This window comes from Mustela lutreola, chromosome 16 (assembly GCF_030435805.1).
Source record: "Mustela lutreola isolate mMusLut2 chromosome 16, mMusLut2.pri, whole genome shotgun sequence".
In the NCBI taxonomy this organism is placed as follows: Eukaryota; Metazoa; Chordata; class Mammalia; order Carnivora; family Mustelidae; genus Mustela; species Mustela lutreola.
In genome coordinates, this window is record NC_081305.1 from 11,335,572 (window position 1) to 11,355,471 (window position 19,900).

Here is a 19,900-nt window from a genome sequence, read left to right on the forward strand (position 1 = left end):
CTCGTGTCTCATGACTTTGTTTTCTGTAGAATGTCAACTTTTACTCAGACAGCTGGCCTAGTGGATGTTTAAGATTATACCACTTCATTCATTCAACAATTTTGTATTCATGTCTGCTCTGTGTCAGGCATTGTGCTGAGGGGTTGGGGACAGCAGTGAACAAAAGCCATGTTCCTACTTTTGTGGAACTTGTATTCATTTAGGGGTTGAGGGCAACTAGACAAGAAATAAGTAAATACACATTTCTGGTACATACTAAGAAAAAAAAACAGGTCGGGACAGAGGTGCTATTCTAGAAGAAGGTGGTTGCGGGACAGTGCTATTCTAAATATAATCAGGGAAAACTTTTAGAGGACTTTTTTTTTTTTTTAAAGATTTTATTTCTTCATTTGACAGAGACACAGTGAGAGAGGGGAACACCAGCAGGGGCAGTGGGAGAGAGAAACAGGCTCCCCACCAAGCAGGGAGCCCGATGCAGGGCTCAGTCCCAGGACCCCAGGACCATGACTCAAGACAAAGGCAGAGGCTTTAACGACTAAGCCACCCAGGCGCCCCTAGGTAACATTTTTTTTTTTAAGATTTTATTTATTTATTTATTTGACAGAGATCACAAGTAGGCAGAGAGAGGAGGAAGCAGGCTCACTGCTGAGCAGAGAGCCCGATACGGGACTCCATCCCAGGACCCTGGGATCATGACCTGAGCTGAAGGCAGAGGCTTTAACCCACTGAGCCACCCAGGCCCCCTTAGGTAACATTTTTAAATAATCTGTACACCCAACATGGAGCTCAAACTCTACCTGAAAACAAAAAGAGTTGTGTGCTCTACCAGCTGAGCCAACCAGGTGCCCTGAGAACTGTTTTTGACGAACAGCAAAGCGTCTGGTGTGGCTGGAAAGGAGTAACCAAAGGCCCTAAGGGGCCAGATCACACATGCCGCTGTAAGCCATGCTGAGGAGCCTGTGTTTTATTATGCATGACATGAGTAGTCCCTGGAGGGTTTCAGGCAGAGTGCTTTGAAAATACTGCTGTAGTTAGCACTGGGAGGGCAAGAGTTAGAGGGAGACAGTGGCTGATGGTTTGAAGTAATGGAGTTGGTTACATGTCTTTGGACTCCACCTGGTCCTGAGGTTCATAGAACTTGGTGAGGGGACTTGGGTTGTAAGAAAAAGAATTCAAAAATATGATTTTAGGGGAACCCCCCGCCTGCCTCTCTGCCTACTTGTGATCTCTTCCTCTCTGTGAAATAAATAAATAAAATCTTAAAAACGATTTTACAGTTTGGGACCTGAACAACTGAAGAGTTGTCATTTACTGAAATGGGACAAACAGGAAGTGCAATTTCAGAGGAAAGAATGAGCATTGGGTTTCAGGCCTCATTTAACGTCAGGTAGGAACAGTAAGTATGATGAGTGTAAGTCTGGACTTTTCTCATTACCTTCAGCTCATTTCAGCTGGGCTAGGAATGAGACAAGGGTACGGCTGAGGGCCTGCTGTTAAAATGGAGCCCCCAGCCCCAACACGCGAGGCAGCGGGGGGAACTATAGGTGAGTCCTACCCTGAACAACTTGTCTTTCTCATCTCAGCAAAACCTGCAAGTATCCCAAGGAGTCTATTTTGACAGCAGGGTGTCACTTCTGTAGCTGGTACACTGATCTGAGCACACAGAAGTCCCTTGCTGGGAATCAAGCACCTCCACCCCTCGCTGGCATTTAAACACAGGCTCTGGGAGCACTTGGCAGTGGTAGTGGATGACCAGGTGGCATTTCAGAAGAAACACTTCCAGACGGCACATCCTTCACAAGACAGTATTCAATTAAAATGAAAACCACCTCCCCAAAGGACACGTCATAGGTTCAAGATACGTTACTACCCCTGGAAAAGGCAACAAGGACCATCAAGGTCCCGAGTGACCTTAGAAGAGCTGTTTAGGGGTGCCTGGGTGGGGCAGTTGGTTGAGCATCTGACTCTTGGTGTCTGCTCTGGTCATGATCTCAGGATTGTGGGATCAAGCCCCACTTCAGGCTCCCACTCAGCGGAGAGTCTGCTGGAGACTCTTTCCCTCTCCTTCTGCTCCTCCCACTTGTGCTTGCTTTCTCTCTCTCAAATAAATAAATCTTAAAAAAAAAAAAAAAATAGAGCTGTTTAGTAGTAGGCTGGGTGCAGAAGCCAGCTGTCTGTCCTCAAGAAGGCTGGAGACAGATGAACTGAAGCAGTAGACAACATGTTTGTGGGGTGTGACAGGGAAAAATGACAAACAGGATGAAAGCCAGAAGGAACAGAAGGACTGCAATTATAAAGTCCTCATTACCTCCTTCAACAGTTGAAGCTCACAATTTGCTAACTGTTGTACTGGAGCGAAAACAAAGGCACGGTCTCCAGTTTCATCAAGCTTCTAGAATTGTACGGAAAACAGACATTTATTAAATCATTTTTCAACTGTGTAGAATGGCAGTTCTAATAAATGCTTTGAAGGAGAGATTCAGGCAGTATTGAGAAACCCTAATAGACTCAGTTAAGGAAGGTTTCCCCAAGGATATCAGAATCTGAGATCTGAAAGAAAATGGATCATTAACTAGTCAAAGGAGAGGGTTTTCCATGATGTAGCAACAAGCATAAAGGCCCTGAGGTAGGAAAGAGCATAGAAAAGGCCAATGACACTAGAGAGAGCCCATAAGACATGCCACCAGATGAGGCAGGAAGAAGTTGGTCATACAGGGGTAAGAGCCCTATTATGGGATTTTGAGTAATCCCTGAGCCTATAGGATTTTGTATTTTGAGAGTCCTGGGAAGCCACTAAAGTATTTAAGCAGTGACATCACATTTGTGTTTTAAAAACAGCAGTCTGGCTGCTCTGTGAAAAAGAGCTGGAGTTGGGCAAAGAAAGGTCTAAGTGTAGAGGTTAGTGCAGCAATCCAAGGGGAAGACAGACTGGGCTATTGCCATGGAAATGGACAGAAATGGATATATTCAAAAGACAAGAAGTTACGAACAGGACTTGGCAGTGGATTATATTGTGGGGGTTACATAAGGAAAATGACAAGGAGGGTGACTCACATTACGGTGTATTTGACTACACTGGTGATGGTACTGACCCCTGAGATTGATGACTTCCCACCCCACCCGCCACCAGGATCAGTGCCTCTTTAAAGGCAGAAGAGGGAGGCAGTTGAAGGTTAAAGATATTAGAGAGAAAGGGATAAGGAGCAGGGTCCTTAACCTTGGAGAAGGTCTATGGCCCTTTTCCCCTGAACTGGAGAGAAGAATGGCGTCAAGCAAGTTGCACTCCTGTCTCCTCTAACTTTTGAAGTTTACCGAGAGGAAAAGTGACTTCTCTCACCTTTAAGAACTGGCACGGGCTCCTGAATCATCCAAACAAGGTATGCTACTATTCCTGGCAACCTGACGGTTTTAGACCCAGGCTATCCATTAGAGTAGCCACTAGCCACGTGTGGCTGTTGAGGATCTGAAACGTGGCCAGTCCATATGAGAGGCATTTTTTAAATTAAATTTATTTATTTTCAGCATAACAGTATTCATTATTTTTTCAGCACACCCAGTGTTCCATGCAATCCGTGCCCTCTATAATACCCACCACCTGGTACCCCAACCTCCCACCCCTCCCGCCACTTCAAACCCCTCAGATTGTTTTTCAGAGTCCATAGTCTCTCATGATTCACCTCCCCTTCCAATTTCCCCCAACTCCCTTCTCTCTAACTCCCCATGTCCTCCATGCTATTTGTTTTGCTCCACAAATAAGTGAAACCATATGATAACTGACTCTCTCTGCTTGACTTATTTCACTCAGCATAATCTCTTCCAGTCCCATCCATGTTGCTACAAAAGTTGGGTATTCATCCTTTCTGATGGAGGCATAATACTCCATAGTGTATATGGACCATATCTTCCTTATCCATTCGTCTGTTGAAGGGCATCTTGGTTCTTTCCATAGTTTGGCGACCGTGGCCATTGCTGCTATAAACATTGGGGTACAGATGGCCCTTCTTTTCACTACATCTGTATTTTTCGGGTAAATACCCAGGAGGGCAATTGCAGGGTCATAGGGAAGTTGAGAGGCATTTTAAGTGTAAAACACATACCAGATTTCTAAAGTATGGGGAAAAAAACCAATGTAAAATATCTCAGTTTTTTTTTTTTTTTAAATATTGGTTACACGCTGAAATGACAAGACTTTGGACACACTGGGCTAAATAAAATATATGATTACAATTAATTTCACCTGTTTCTTTTGACTTTTTTAAATGTAGCTATAGAAAATTTTAAATTGCATTATGTGGCTCATCGTATATTTCTGCAGGACCTTACTGATCTAGACAGAAATTCAGACTAGTATTTCAAGATAGTAGTAGTTCAATCTACTATTTGAACCATCTTACCAGCTTCCATTGGGCCATTTCACACTCCAACACGCGGGACTCCGACCGAGAAGGACTACAAGGGCCAGAGTGCACAGCGCGCCTTTGGGGGCGGAGCCTGAAAGAGCTGCCTCCTTGGGACGTTACTTCCGCTACGTCCCGCGATTCTCTTCGCTGCCCCTCAGGGCGCGTACCCTGGAGGTTCGAGGGGAGCGTCCGGCAGGTGGCGGGGTGGCGGGCCCGAGGGCGCGCAAGTGTGGGGGACCCCCTCCACCAAGGCTGCTGGGGGAGCTGCCCTCGGTCTGCCTTCCCGAGCCGGTTTTGCGTGTGAAGTGGTGGGATGGACCGTGCCTCCCCGGGCGCGCGTCCCTTTTCCCGGAAGCGCCGGTGTCCGCGGCGGGCGGGCGTGGTGCGGGTGGCCTCGCAGCGGCGGGCGCGCCTCCCGAGGAGGTGGGCGCGCAGGTTGTCGCTGTTTCACGCGGGCCCAGAGCTTCTCGGGCAGCTGGCCGAATGGGCCCCACTCCCGCTCTAGAGCCTGCAGAGGAGGGGCTGCGGTCGGGATTATTGAGCAGAGGGGACTGCAGCCAAAGCCTTTTCTCCCGTGGTGAGAAAATGAAGCTGAGCTGCCTTCACCTTACTTTGAAAAGGGAGTGGGTTCTTGGGCTTTTTGTGCGTGTTGCCACATGCGATCTTGTGGGCAGAGACCTGCCTGTTTCACTGAGCTGTTGTTTCATAGGACGTTACTCCAGACCCAAGAGAGAGTGGATGTGGAGTTTGGATTTTAGTGGACCTAGTTTAGCAAAACATGGATTCATGTCAGCTACCGTGCACGCTCACCCAGACAATTACGTGAATGAGAAGATGGAATAGTTCCGGGCTCCATCATCTTAGGGAGTCAGTGGTACTTCTGGCAAGTTCTGTCTTCCCTGGCTACTATGGTTCGTGGTATGTGCCTCTGGTTTAATTGCACATTGATGCCTTGTGATGCCCGCTCTCCCCCGCCCAATCCCAAAATGAGGGGGGAAAATCCCTTCCAAATAGAGGATTCTAGGATCTCCCATGCTTTTCTTCCCCACCCCCCAAACATAATTTTCTTTTGCCTGGAGAGATACATGGCCTGCTGGTTCTCTGACTTTATTTTATTTTATTTTTTGACAGAGAGAGAGAGAGAGAGATCACAAGTAGGCAGAGAGGCAGACAAAGAGGGAGGAGGAAGCAGGCTCCCTGCTGAGCAGAGAGTCTGATTCGGGACCCTGAGATCGGAGCTGAAGGCAGAGGCTTAACCCACTGAGCCACTCAGGCGCCCGTGGTTCTCTGACTTTCAAGTCACAATTTATGTCAGTTCCTGGAAGATTCTGGTTTTCAGTCACTGTGGTCTGATTTACCATGACCATTTATTGCAGCAGCAGCCTCCACATTAGAACTCTTAAAAGATAAATGGGAGCATATTAAAAATTGTAAGAGCCTTTTTTGGGGCAAAAATCAATTCCAGTTAGGCAGCACCAAACCGAAAGTGGTTAGGAACATTGCAGATCAGAGCTAGGGGAGAGACTTCCAAAGAGTACAGCAAGAAGGGAAATTAGGTGGTTGGCAAAAGTTTAAGCCTGGGTCTGGCTGTTTGTGACTGGTTATCCTTACCATTTTGCTATTGTAACCTACAGGCATGTACAGACTTAGATCATGGTTTCCTTTATAGGCCACTATAGCACATCATTAATGGTGTTCTTGTTTAATTAATTTAACTCCGTGCTGGGAGCTCATTGTAGAAATAGCATTTTTCAGAAGCTGCAAGGAGTGGGACTCAGTAATGCCTTTTTTTTTTTTTTAAGATTTTATTCATCCATTTGACAGAGAGAGATCACAAGTAGGCAGAGAGGCAGGCAGAGAGGGGGAAGCAGGCTCCCTCCCGAGCAGAGAGCCTCATGCAGGGGCTCGATCCCAGGACCCTGAGATCATGACCTGAGCGGAAGGCAGAGGCTTAACCCTCTGAGCCACCCAGGCGCCCCAATGCCTTTTTTTTTTTAAAAATGCATAGCTGTATCCATCACCATATGATCTCATTTTCTGCTAAGAAGCTTTTCATACATTTGAGTCCAAATGAAATTATTGAGTGAGCACAGAGTCAATAGTAGACAGGTTTCTAGCAAAGTAGCCTCTCTGATCTAATATGCTTAATGGTTTTTTATTCATGGCTTTACATTGCCTTTGCAGCCCCCTGCTCCCCAGGGGGCTCAAGACAATCAGGAACATGAAATGTTCCTTTTTGAAACATTAATCATAGTTGACATTAATTATGCTTAACATTGTAGCAGTAGCTTTTTATAAATATTACTTAATCCTCACAATAACCCATAGATTAAATACTACTGTGATCCCTGTTTTAGCAGATAAAGACACGGAAACAGAGAGGTTAGGTAATCTACTCAGTATCACCCAGTTGGTAGCAAAATCAGGATTAGAATACAGAAAGGGTAACTCCAAAGCCCACACTCCAGCACAGACTCCTGTAAGGAGAATGGTTGACTGGTGAGAAAGCTCTGGGCTTTGTCACTTCTCCCACCTGCCTCATAAAACATTATGGGAGAAATTGTTTTCTTGATGGGGTCATCGGAGATTTATTAGAGGGAGATCAAGAGTCAATCTGCTGGAAGAAGTCGGAGAAGAGAAAAAAAGTCGGAAAAAGAGGATGTAAAAGAAGAACATCTGCCCAGAAAGATAAACCTTGTATGGTTAGAGTCTGCCCGAATCCAGCTAAGGTGTGCAATACCTGATGTGCTACTTCCAAATGAAAATTGGAGTAGCAAGGATACTTCCCTCTCATGCACTTTTATTTTTGAGTAGTAGGTTCAGATTCATTAGATACATGTCAGATGTCCAACATTTAAAAAGAAACATCTTTAAGAAACTGGGACTTCTTTGATCTTTCCTTAAAATGAAAAGGGGAGGGGTGCCTGGGTGGTTTAGTGGATTAAGCCTCCAACTCTTAATCTCAGCTCAGGTCTTGATCTCAGGATTGTGAGTTCAGACTGTGTGTGGGGCTCCATGCTGGGTATGAAGCCTGCTTTTAAAAGGAGGGGGTCGCCTAGGTGGCTCAGTGGGTTAAGCCTCTGCCTTCGGCTCAGGTCATGATCTCGGGGTCCTGGGATCAAGCCCCACATGGGGCTCTCTGCTCAGCAGGGAGCCTGCTTTGCCCCCTCTCTGCCTGCCTCTACCTATTTGTGATCTCTCTGTCATCAAATAAATAAATAAAATCTAAAAAAAGAAGGGGGGGTGGTGTGTGAAGAGGGGACAGGGAAGTAGTAGAAGAAAGTGACCCATTAGAGTTCGAGATAGAGAAACCTTGGTATGAATGCGGTCAAGCTATCCTGAAAGCCCACTGAAGTGCCTGGGCAAGTTGTAGCATCTTGCGTTGCTTCTCTTTTCTGTTCTTCTGATGGTTGTGGTTTTTGATCTGGCTCAGCACTAACGCGGACCATGTGGACTGCAGATGAGATTGCCCAGCTGTGTTATGAGCACTATAGGACCAGACTGCCCAAGCAGGGGAAACCTGACCCCAACCGTGAGTGGACATTACTAGCAGCCGTGGTGAAGATACAGCCTGCAGCTGACCAGGCCCATGGCATCACTAATAAACCGGCACAAGGTGAGGCCTTTTCACCTTCCAGTGCTCCCTCTCCCTGTCAGAGATGGTAGGAGAATTGTTCATGGCTGTGCAGGGACAGTCCTGGCTGGCGACCGCCACAGCAGTGGGCATGTTCCCCTTTCTCTCCACCAGGGGGCGCAGTACTTGTGGTTGGAGCCTGCGGTGTTGCAACCACAGCCCTGGGTTGGGTCCCCTATAGAAAGGCCCTGGAGGAGTGTGCATGCGTGAAACCTGAGGGCTGGGGACCATTCACAGTACGGGAGCACACCTAATGATTCCTTCTTTCCCTCTCAGTGACGAAGGAAGTTGTCTCCATGGGAACAGGAACGAAATGTATAGGCCAGTCCAAAATGAGGAAGAGCGGTAAGCCCGGGTGGGGTCTGAACAGCCTTCATCCAGGGCACGTTGGAAAGACCTTTGCATTTTGTCCTTTCCTCTCCTCATCCTGTTAAAAGCGGCCACATCACTGAGGTGGCTGACCTTTCCTTTCCCACTGTCACTCCACTGGGAAGGTCAGAACTCATTTTAAGAATCAGAATAAACAGTGGGGCCAAAGGCTGCCAGGAATATGCTTTCTGCATAGATTGGAAGTTGGCCGGTATTTTCCTGCGCAAACCAAAATTTCCCTGGAGCAGCTCCTCCCCGTTAGGTGTGAAGCCCCCCTAAGGCAATCTTGAATTGATGGAGATTTGGACAACAAAAAGAATATGGAAATCCCTTGGAAATCTGACATCTTCACCTCCTGCTTCCCGTTAGCAGATTCCTTCCCAGGTTTGCTTCCTCCATTTTCCCAGCCTTGCCTCCTGTGTGCCTGGACCACTGTGGATTGAATTTGATGGACTCGTATCACCACAAGCTCAAGTGTGATATCAGGCCACAAAAGATTTGGACCCCCTTCCTCCATCTATTTTCCTGTAAATCAGTCCTTCTCAACTATGGGGAGATTTTGTCCCCTGGGGGACCTCTGGCAGTGGTTGGAGACATTTTCCATCTTCGGTTGCCACACGTCAGGGGAAGGCGTTACTATGCTATCTGCCTCTGGTGCTAGAGGCCAGGAATGCTAGTAAACATCCTCCTTTCCACAGTACAGAGCCTCACAACAAAGAATTTTCTAACCCAGGGTGTCAGTAGTACTGATTTGAGGAGGCCCTGTATTGCCATCAGTGATCACAATACTTCCTGACAGCCCTCCAGGAGCTCCATGGCCATCCTGGTAGCTGGGGAAACTGCTGTGTTCTACTGCAGGGAAACAGGGCTTCTGGTCCTCTGTGTCTTCACTAGTGTCCTGTCTTTGCCACAGGAGACATCCTCAATGATAGCCACGCTGAGGTCATAGCCAGGAGGAGTTTCCAAAGGTAAAGGGACAACCCCAGAGAATCTGACTTAGCCTGCCATGGGGAGCCCCAGAATTTGCATTTCTAATAAGCTCCCGAGCAACACGGATGATGTCGGTATGTGAACCACACTTTGATTAGCCCTGGTCTAGACGGTGGTTCTTACACTTGGTGTGCATCAGAATTACCTATGTTTGTGAAAACTCAGATTGTTGGGCCCTCCCCTGGAAATTCCGATTCAGCAGGTCAGGGGCGGGACCTGGATTTCTAACAAATTCCAGATGATGCTGATGCTGCTGGTCAGGGGCCACACTTTTGAGAATCACTGGTCTGCATCATCCTCGAAATTCCAAATCACTGCCAGTCCCATCTGTCTGCAGTAACTCTTTCTTAATCATCAACCAGCCAGTCTTAGACTTCACCGAAGTGTTTGGTTGTTCATTCTGGCCACACCTTGTGCCCCAATTAGGTACCTTCTCCATCAGCTCCACTTGGCGGCCGCCCTGAAGGAGGATAGCATCTTTGTCCCTGGAACTCAGAGAGGGCTGTGGAAACTCAGGCCAGACCTCTCCTTTGTGTTTTTCTCCAGCCATACACCCTGTAAGTATAGCCAACCCTTTGGATCATTATTACGTTGTCTACTTCCTTATGTCCTCTTATCCTTAGATCTATTCCTCAGAAAAGCTCGTCTGGCTGCAGTGTAGCTGCAGGCAGTGGACACTGCCTTTTTCTGAACGGGCCGTGGTGCCTGACCACTTCTCTATCAAGGAACGACACTGTAGTTCTAGGTTCCCAGTCAGGATTGGGAAGCTTCAAGCAGAAACCCCACAAAGGTCTGAAAGAAGTCCAAAGCCCTGAGTTCTGTAGTAATTTATCCTGAAACTCAGTCCATTCATTCACTCCTTCAGCAGTTATTTTCTGCTACTTGTCAGGTACAATGTGACGTTGGGTCTACAGCAGGGAGTAAGACTTGTCCCTCGCCTAGCCTCAGAGAGTGTAGACAGTCATGATCAGTTAAGTTAAATTTTGACAAGTTAAATGGGGACATTCAGGTGCTGTGGTTGCATCAAGCAGGAAGACCAGACTTCGCCTAGAGGAGACCACTGTTTTTTTGTTTTGAAAATGGAGAATTTCTGCTCTCTTTAGATAGCAGCTCAGGGATGGCAGTAAACTTCACTCACCCTAAAACCTTTGGGAAGGAAGGCTCTAACAGTGTTCTGTAAGTATTAAACTTTAAAACTACACATGCAATTAGAGCAGATATAGGTACTAGTCTGAAGAGACAGAAGAGCTGTCAAGACTTGTCATAATACAAATCCAAAATATAATACAGCTTAAGGAAGGATGAGTCTCAGAAAAGAATTGGTTGAGTCAAAGGCCAGAAAATGACATACAGAGAAAGGCAGGGCTCATCTGTGCTTTCTTACTAGCCCTGGATACCCTGATCCAAGAACCAAAGGATGTTTCTTAACTCAGTGCTTCTCAAACTATAAAATGCAAATGAATGATCTTAAAATGTGGATTCAAATTCATTAGGACTGGGATGAAACCTAAGGTTCTGCATTTCTAACCAAGTCCCCATGATGTCAGTGGTGTTCGCCTGTGGACCACACTTGGAGTAACTAGGGCTTGGCTGACCCAGTGGTAGGTGTAGCCTTATGATGGAGAGAGATGCATCTGTGGATCACAGCTAGCCTCACCCACTAATCAGACCACATAGATCAGTGGTCCACTGGCTGGTCTATAGCCAGCTGGGAAAAATCTGGACTATAGTGTGTTTTTCAAAAAGTTTAATTTCTGGGGTGCCTGGGTGGCTCAGTCCTTAAGCATCTGGCTTTGGCTCAGGTCGTGATCCCAGGGTCCTGGGATTGAGCCCCACATCAGGCTCCCTGCTCAGCGGGAAGCCTGCTTCTCCCTCTCCCACATGCCCTGCTTATATTCCCTCTCTTGCTATCTCTGTCTCTCTCTTTCTGTCCAATAAATAAATAAAATCTTTAAAAGTCAAATAAATAAGCTCTTTTTTAAAAAAAAATCTAATTTCTTTCCATGAAAAGGTTATGAGATTTTTATCTTTTTATTTTAAATAGTGGTAATTAGGAAAAAAAAATAAATAGCAATAATTAGGATTTTTTTTTAAGATTTTATTTCTTGGGCGCCTGGGTGGTTCAGTGGGTTAAGCCGCTGCCTTCAGCTCAGGTCATGATCTCAGAGTCCTGGGATCGAGTCCCGCATCGGGCTCTCTGCTCGGCGGGGAGCCTGCTTCCTCCTCTCTCTGCCTGCCTCTCCATCTACTTGTGATTTCTCTCTGTCAAATAAATAAATAAAATCTTTAAAAAAAAAAAAAAAAAAAAAAAAAAAAAGATTTTATTTCTTTATTTGACAGAGAGAGATCACAGTAGGAGAGAGGAAGGGAAGAGATCACAGAGAGAGAGGAAGGGAAGCAGGCCCCCTGCTGAGCAGAGAGCCCGATGCGGGGCCCGATCCCAGGACCCTGAGATCATGACCCGAGCCAAAGGCAGCGGCTTAACCCACTGAGCCACCCAGGCGCCCAATAATTAGGATTTTTAAAGATCTTAGTTGATGGAATACAAAATTGACCACCCCCTTTGTTGATCTTAAAATCTTCTGGAAATTTTACTGGTCTGTGAAATAAAAATCTAAACCCACCAATCCAACTGCCCTGGGCTAATAGGTCATCTTTTGCACTGCAGTGCCCACGCATGGTTTGTGTGCAGGAGGAAAGAATATTACCTGGAGAATGTAACTGTCTCCCTTTGCATTTATTCCTCATTACTAATTGATAATTTGGTGCCTGGATTAGCTATTTCAGACTCTTACTTGTGAGTTTTATTAGCATGAGTCAGCCTCTCAGGTTTAGGCATCTGTCTGGATCAAATCTCCGAGCCTTCAGAGTGGGAGGTGGGCCCAGTCAATTCTTCAAAGTCACTGTCCCCTTGTGAGGTCTCTGGAAGTCCGCCAGCCAGCCTCTCTGGCCACAATCCCAGTTCTACATTTCTTGCCTTTCCCACTCAGGTTCTAAAGGCTACAGATGTATTATTTACACGCTTTAGAAAAGCCACACACACTAGGTTAGTGTTTGAAGAAGTAGCTCCCTTCTCCAGGGGACGCTGTGCTTTTTGCTAACCTCTGGTTTTCTTTGTTTCTATTTAAGCACAGAGTTGAGTCAGAAATCTCTAACCCAGCACAGGGAAACACCACTTGTGAAATTCACTGCAAAGCCTTTACTGTGAAGATACGCACATAATTCTCTAAGATGGGGAATTTGGGAACATATTTGCCAAATATTTAACCATGAAACCAACCTCCCACTTTTGTTTTCCAAAGCATCTTACAGGATAACATTCTAAAAAATGCACTTGGGAAACTGTGCTCATTGTAAATCAAGGGTTCTCAACTCAGGACAGTTTTGCTTCTCAGAGGCCATTTAGCAACATCTGGGGACATTTTTGATGACCAGACTTGGGATGCTATTGGTATCTAGTAGGTAGAGACTGAGGAGCTGGTAACCGTCCCATGATGTAAAGAATAGCCCCCACAAAAGGAATTACATGGCCCAGTAATAATAATAATCAGTATTATGAATGTTGACAAACCCTGGTCAAAGCTAGTGTTTCCAAAACTTCCTGTGATGAGCATTACCTGGGATCTTTGTTAAAGTATTCTGCTTCCCAGACCCCCCACCCCCACCCCAGAGTTCCTGACTCACTGGGTCTAGTAGGATAGAGCCACGAAGGAATCTTACTCGGGAAATTTGGGCAAGTGTGCCTAATCCCAAGTTAGCTAGGAAAATAGAATTGGACTTTGTTTCAGACAGTGGTTCTCCAGTCATCAGAATGACCCGGAGAGCTAAAATACACACTGCTGGCGACCACCTCCAGAGTTTCAGACTTAGCAGGTCGACTGTGGCTTCCGAGAATTGGCATTTCTAACAAGTTCCATAGGAACATTGATGTGGCTGGTCCTGGGGCCTCACCTTGAGAACCACTGGTTTTTAAGAGGTCCCTTCTCTTGCAGGTGGGGATGCCTCCATCATTCCAATGCTCAAGTTTGAAGATCAGCCCTGCTGTCCTGTCCGTATAGACTGGGCCAGTAAGCCATCAGAAGCCAGTGGTGACCTGGAAGCTCCTGAGGACACAGAGAGATGTGAGGGCCTGGGTAGTCCTATGACCAAAAAGATGAGGCTTGAGCCCGGGACTCCTGACGGTGTAGCTCAACATCAGAGTTTTGGCCATCAGGAGAGTGGCCCAGTCACACCAGACGTCAGCGGCTCTCATGTTACTGCACAGGAACAGGCCCCTGTCACCAGAACGGCCCCCAGTGGTGTCAAAGTGGTGGACGTTTATAGAACCGGAGCCAAGTGTGTGCCCGGAGAAGCTGGAGACTCCCGGCAGCCTGGTGCTGCGTATCACCAGGTGGGGCTGCTCCGAGTGAAGCCCGGCCGGGGAGACCGGACTTGCTCCCTGTCCTGCAGTGACAAGCTGGCCCGGTGGAACGTCCTCGGATGCCAGGGGGCACTGTTGATGCACCTTCTAGAAGAGCCCGTCTACCTATCAGCTGTGGTGATTGGGAGGTGCCCATACAGCCAGGAGGCGATGCATAGAGCTCTGACCGGGAGGTGAGCCTGGAGGGGGTTGTGGGGAGGGAGCAGCTGGAACAGCCTTTCCAAGAAGACTCAGAAGATGTCCGAAGAGACTAAAATACCCATACGTTTTGATCCATTGGGTCTATTCCTGGGAATTTGTCCTAAGAAATAATTAAGAAAGTGCTCAGACATTTAGCTGTGTGTGTAGTCATGTTTTAAAAAGAAAAGGAAACCAGTGAAATAGTTTAAAGCTAATATTGATGACTATTGGACCTGAAAAGATGCTCATAATTTTTTTTTAATTTTATTTTATTATTTCAGTGTTCCAAGATTTATTTATTTATTTATTTATTTATTTGACAGAGATCACAAGTAGGCAGAGAGGCAGGCAGAGAGAGAGGAAGAAGCGGGCTCCCTGCTGAGCAGAGAGCCCGATGCAGGGTTTGATCCCAGGACCCTGGGATCATGACCTGAGCCGAAGGCAGAGGCTTTAACCTACTGAGCTACCCAGGCGCCCCCACAAGATTCATTGTTTATGCACCACAGCCAGTGCTCCATGCAATCTCCGTAATACCCACCCCCAGGCTCACCCAAACCCCCACTCCCCTCCCCTCCAAAACCCTCAGTTCCTCAGAGTCCACAGTCTCTCATGGTTCATCTCCCCTCCAATTTCCCCCAACTCACTTCTCTCCTTCTCTCCATGTCCTCTGTGTTATTCCTTATGCTCCACAAGTAAGTGAAACCATATGATAATTGACTCTCTCTGCTTGACTGATTTCACTCAGCATAATCTCCTCCAGTCCTGTCCATGTTGATACACAAGTTGGGTATTCATCCTTTCTGATGGAGGCATAATACTCCATTGTATAGATGGACCACATCTTCCTTATCCATTCGTCCATTGAAGGGCATCTGGGCTCCTTCTATAGTTTGGCAATTGTGGACATTGCTGCTATGACCATTGGGGTACAGATGGCCCTTCCTTTCACCACATCTGTATTTTGGGGTAAATCAGTAGTACAGTTGCAGGAGATGGTCATAATTCGTAAAGAGCAAGTTTTTTTGTTTTTTTTTTTTTAGATTTTATTTATTTGATAGACAGAGATTACATGTAGGCAGAGAGGCAGGCAGGGAGAGAGGAGGAAGCAGGCTCCCTGCTGAGCAGAGAGCCAGATGCGGGGCTCGATCCCAGGACCCTGAGACCACGACCCAAGCCGAAGGCAGAGGCTTTAACCCACTGAGCCACCCAGGCGCCCCATTAAAGAGCAAGTTTAAAGATACAATGAGTTCGTGTTGGTCGTGAAGTATATATGCACATAGTAAAAAAATTTTGGGAGGATATATACCAAGGTACTAGTATGATTATCTCTGAGTTGTGATATTACAGGTATTTTTTTTTTCTTCTTTGTGGTTACTCTGTTTTCTCATTGTTCTGCCCCGTACATATATATTGCTACTCTAATTTTTTAAAGCCATCAATGTCTTTAAAAGATAAAAGATGGGGGCGCCTGGGTGGTTCATTGGGTTAAGCCTCTGCCTTTGGCTCAGGTCATGATATCAGGGTCCTGGGATCGAGCACCACATTGGGCTCTCTGCTCAGCTGGAAGCCTGCTTTCTCCTCTCTCTCTCTGCCTGCCTCTCTGCCTACTTATGATCTCTGTCAAATGTATAAAATCTTTAAAAAAAAAAACAAAACAAAAAAGGATAAAAGACAAAGGATGATCACTCCAGTGTGGTCCCCCATAAGGAAGCGTGGCTAAGCCCAGTTAAGGCTGTGATAAAAGAAGGCAGGGAGAGGCCACCACTGGGGGGAGGCCTGTCGTGTCGGCTGCACTGCTCCTGAGACCAGGGCCAGGGAACACACCCAGGGAGTGTACCCAGGAGAAATGAAAACATGTATCCACGTAAATACCGACACATGAACGTTCACAGTGGCACGAGTCACACCAGCTGCAAAATGAAGCAGCCCAGATGTGCATCAGCTGGTGAACAGATCAACAAAAGGTAATAGATTGTTAGATCATCAGCCCCAAAAAGGAGCAAAGACTGGCCAAGCTACCACACGGACAAGCCTCAAAAGCTCCATGCTGAGTGAGAGGAGCCACGTAGTGTATGAGTTCATGGAGCAAAATGTCCAAAATGGGCAAATCCAGAAGTAGGTTGGAGGGTGCTGGAGAAATGCATGGGAAGTGACTGCTGATGGGTGCTGGGTTTCTTATCAGGGGTCAAACATGATAAATTCAGATTATGGTGACAGGCACAATTCTGTGAATATAGTAAAAAACAAACAAAACCTTAAATTGTACACTGAGAATGGATGAATTCTCTGGTATACAACTACAGCCCAGTATGATGTTTTCAACAAAAGCACTCCCAAGCACTATGCCCAAGACATTTTCGGTGTTTTCCGTGCTTTCCCTAGTCTGTCTGCTCGGTTCCAGAGCAGCATCATGGTAGCCTCTAGATGGTGTGAAAGACCCAAGAGGGAAAAACGAAGCTTGTCTGTTACAGGAGAGCTTTGGTTTCTGGTGTGTTTGGACGATTCCCTAGGAAGAGATACTGACGAGTTAATATTGCTCTTTGAGGGTTTGCAGTCTTTCAAAGCCAGTACCAGGACTGGAGTTCACAGTGTCCCTAAAGTTTCTGAGGGGTGGTGACTCAGCTAATCCTTTTCACTTCAGAGAGATAGGAAGGAGATTCAGTTCTTTCACACCCTCTCACCGAGACTCAGGGGCAGTGAAGTGGTCCCCGGGTGTAGACACTGTCTTCCAGAGGACCATGCTGAAACTGAGTGCATTCTCCCTCACATTTAGGTGCCAGAACATCTCTGCGTTACCGAAAGGCTTTGGAGTTCAAGAAGTGAAAATACAGCAGTCTGGTTTACTGTTTGAACAGAGCCGCAGCGCAGTACAGACAAGAAGGGCTGATGGCTCGGGCCGACTTGCTCCTTGTGGTGCAGGTAAAGTATCTGCCCTATTCCACTTGCCCTGGAGTAACTTTTGCACAGATCATGGAGTGGCCCAGAGAGGGGCTGCATTTCCTAGCCCAGGGAGACAGCTTCTGACCCGAGTCCTCAGTAGCGGAGGCTTGACCACACTGAGTCAGGATCGTGCTCTGCAAGACACCAGGCAACTTACTTTTCCTGTCTTAGCCTCAGGCTCTTCATCTCCAGATAAGAACATCATTTCTTAATTAATTACTTATTAATTATTAATTAATAGAATTAGGGAATTCTATTAATTCTTAATATCATTTCTTTAAAATTAATCCAATTAATAAAACGGGCAGAAGGGATGAACAGACATTTCTTTAAAGAAGACATCCAGATGGCCAACAGACACATGAGAAGATGCCCAACGTCACTCATCATTGGGGAAATGCAGATCGAAACCCCAGTGAGCTATTACCTGATGCCTGTCAGAATGACTAAAATCAACACAAGAAACAAGTAGTGGCAAGGACGTGGAGAAAAAGGAACCTCTTTATACTGTTGGTAGGAATGGTGGGAATGCAAACTGGTGCAGCCACTGTGGAAAACAGTACGGAGGTTCCTCAAAAAATTAAAAATAAAACTACCCTATGATCCAGTAATCACACTAGGGGTATTTACCCTAAAAGTACAAAAACACTAACTGAGAGGAATACATGCACTCCTATGTTTACTGCAGCATTATTTACAGTAGCCAAGCTATGGAAGCAGCCCAAGTTTCCATCAACTGACGAATGAATAAAGATACTGCTCAGCCATAGAAGAAAATGAAATCTTGCCATTTGGAGGGACTTGGATGCAGCTAGAGTGTATTATGCTAAGCAAAATAAGTCAGGCAGAGGAAGACATACTGTATGATCTCACTCATATGTACAATTTAGGAAACAATGAGCAAAGGGGAAAAAAATAGAGACAAACCAAGAAACAGTCTTTTTATTTTTTTTAATATTTTGTGTATTCATATGACAGTGCACAAGCAGGGGGAGGTGCAGAGGGAGAAAAAGAAGACTCCCTGCCAAACAGGGAGCCCAATGTGGGACTCAATCCCAGGTCCCAGGGATCATGACCTGAGCCAAAGGCAGACACTTAACTGACTGAGCCACCCAGATGCCCCAAGAAGGAGAGACTCTTAGCTCTATAGAACAAACTGATGTTACCAGCATGGGGGGAGGGGGGTTCAGATAGGGATTACAAGAGTATGCTTATGAAAACAATGTGTCAGGGCACCTGAGTGGCTCAGTGGGTTAAGCCTCTGGCCTCAGCTCAGGTCATGATCCCGGGTCCTGAGATCGAGCCCCACATGGGGCTCTCTGATCAGCAGGGAGCCTGCTTCCCCCCTCCCCCTCTGCCTGCCTCTCTGCCTACTTGTGATCTCTCTCTCTCTCTCTCTCTCTCTGTCAAAGAAATAAATAAATAAATCTTAAAGAAAAAGAAAGAAAACAATGTGTCATTTTCTTATCGGTATTGTTACAAGGATTAAATGAGAAATTCTGTTTCCATGCGCTGCTGACTGTGTGTCCAGCCTGTAACAAGTGCTTAGTGGTTATTGGGTCTTAGAATGAAGATGATGAATGATGAACCTCTTTATATCACTGTATTCTGGAGGTCGGGCATCAGAGTGGCAGCCATTGACTCTGTTTTGGAGAGAGAGGGAAGTATTTTTGTGAAAAGACTTCTGACATTCACAGGAAACTGAGGAATTTTAGCTAGAATCTTGTCTTTTCATAGCCATCAGCTGGAGCGCAGTTCCCGAGCAGCCGCTGGATGTCACTGCCAATGGCTTTCCGCAGGGAACAACGAAGAAAGCCATCAGGTGCCTTCAGGCCAGGTAAGCAGGTTGAGGCAGGAGGAGACGGTGGCCTTACAGGCACCCTTTACCACTAATTCCAGAACATCTTCACTGCCCCGAAAAGAAGCCCTACCCCTCTTAGCAGTCATTCCCCCGGCCCTACTCCGGCCCCTGACATCCATGAATCGACGTGATGTCTCTGTGGATTTGTTCTTTCTGGGCATTTCGCTGTGTAAGGTCATACAGGATGCGGCTTATTTTACTTAGCGCAAGGTTTTTAAGGCTCGTCCGTGTCGTAACATGTATCAGTCCTTCATTCCTATATACCATTGTGGTATTTTGTGGGGGTCTGCCCGCTGCTTTTTGTTCATCAGTCCTTTTGTCCGTGGCCATTTGGGTTATTTCGCTTTTGGGTTATCAGAAATGGTGCTGCTGTAAACATTTATATAGTGAGCTCTTAGGTGGGCATATGTTTTCAATTCTCCTGGGTGTACCGTGGCATGAAATTGCTGAGTCCTGTGATAACCTTGGGGGTTTTTTGCTTTTCTGCTTTTTGGAGGAACTGCCAAAAATTTTCCGTAGCAGCTGCAGCAATTTGAACTCCCACCAGCAATGTATGCATCTCAGTTACCCTACTTCCTTTACGACACTCGCTGTTGCCTATTTCATTGGAACCACTCTAGTGGGCATGAGAGCTATCTCGTGGTTTTGATGTGCCTTTCCCTAATAACTGTTGGAGCTTCTTTGATGTTGAGCATTCTTTCGTATTTTATTTGCCATTTGTGTATCTTCTCTGGAGAAATACCTATTCTGATCCTTTGTCCGTTTGTTTATCTTTTTATTGTTGAGTTGAAACATTTCTTTGTATAATCTGGATGCCAGTCTTTTTTCACATATGTCTTTGAACATATTTTCTGCAATTCTGTGGGTTATCTTTTCACTTTTTGAAAGGGTCCTTTAAAGCACAGAAATTTTAAAGTTTGATGAAGTCCGTTTTATCTGGTTTTTTCCTATGGTGGTTTGTACTTTTAGTGTCGCAGGTAAGAAACCATTGCCTGATTTCCCAAGGGCCTCATGGCTCCAGGCCATTGTTTGCATCTCTCAGGAGACCAGCTGTTAGCCACTGACCAGAGTGTGTTTTACCTTCAAACCTCAACTCAACTACCACT

The 19,900-nt window shown here is 46.2% G+C and overlaps 1 protein-coding gene across 10 annotated transcripts in view; it reads left to right on the forward strand.

The window, feature by feature from the left end:
- The first annotated feature begins 4,489 nt into the window (after window positions 1–4,489).
- The window catches only part of ADAT1 (adenosine deaminase tRNA specific 1), a 46,793-nt gene continuing 31,382 nt past the window's right edge, over window positions 4,490–19,900 (forward strand). For 4 of the 10 annotated variants that reach the window (XR_009348912.1, XR_009348913.1, XM_059153329.1 and 1 more), the window contains exons 1-8: window positions 4,751–5,318; window positions 7,834–8,016; window positions 8,311–8,379; window positions 9,317–9,371; window positions 9,820–9,950; window positions 13,386–13,986; window positions 16,767–16,912; window positions 18,671–18,770. Coding sequence is in view for 2 of the 10 variants with exons in the window: in XM_059153329.1 (XP_059009312.1) it covers window positions 5,309–5,318; window positions 7,834–8,016; window positions 8,311–8,379; window positions 9,317–9,371; window positions 9,820–9,950; window positions 13,386–13,986; window positions 16,767–16,912; window positions 18,671–18,770 (1,295 nt within the window). In the remaining 8 variants the exon portion in view is untranslated. Of the gene's footprint in view, window positions 4,575–4,709; window positions 5,319–7,833; window positions 8,017–8,310; window positions 8,380–9,316; window positions 9,372–9,819; window positions 9,951–13,385; window positions 13,987–16,766; window positions 16,913–18,670; window positions 18,771–19,900 lie in introns of those variants that run through there. The other 6 variants (XR_009348909.1, XR_009348911.1, XR_009348910.1 and 3 more) reach the window with 6 other exon arrangements.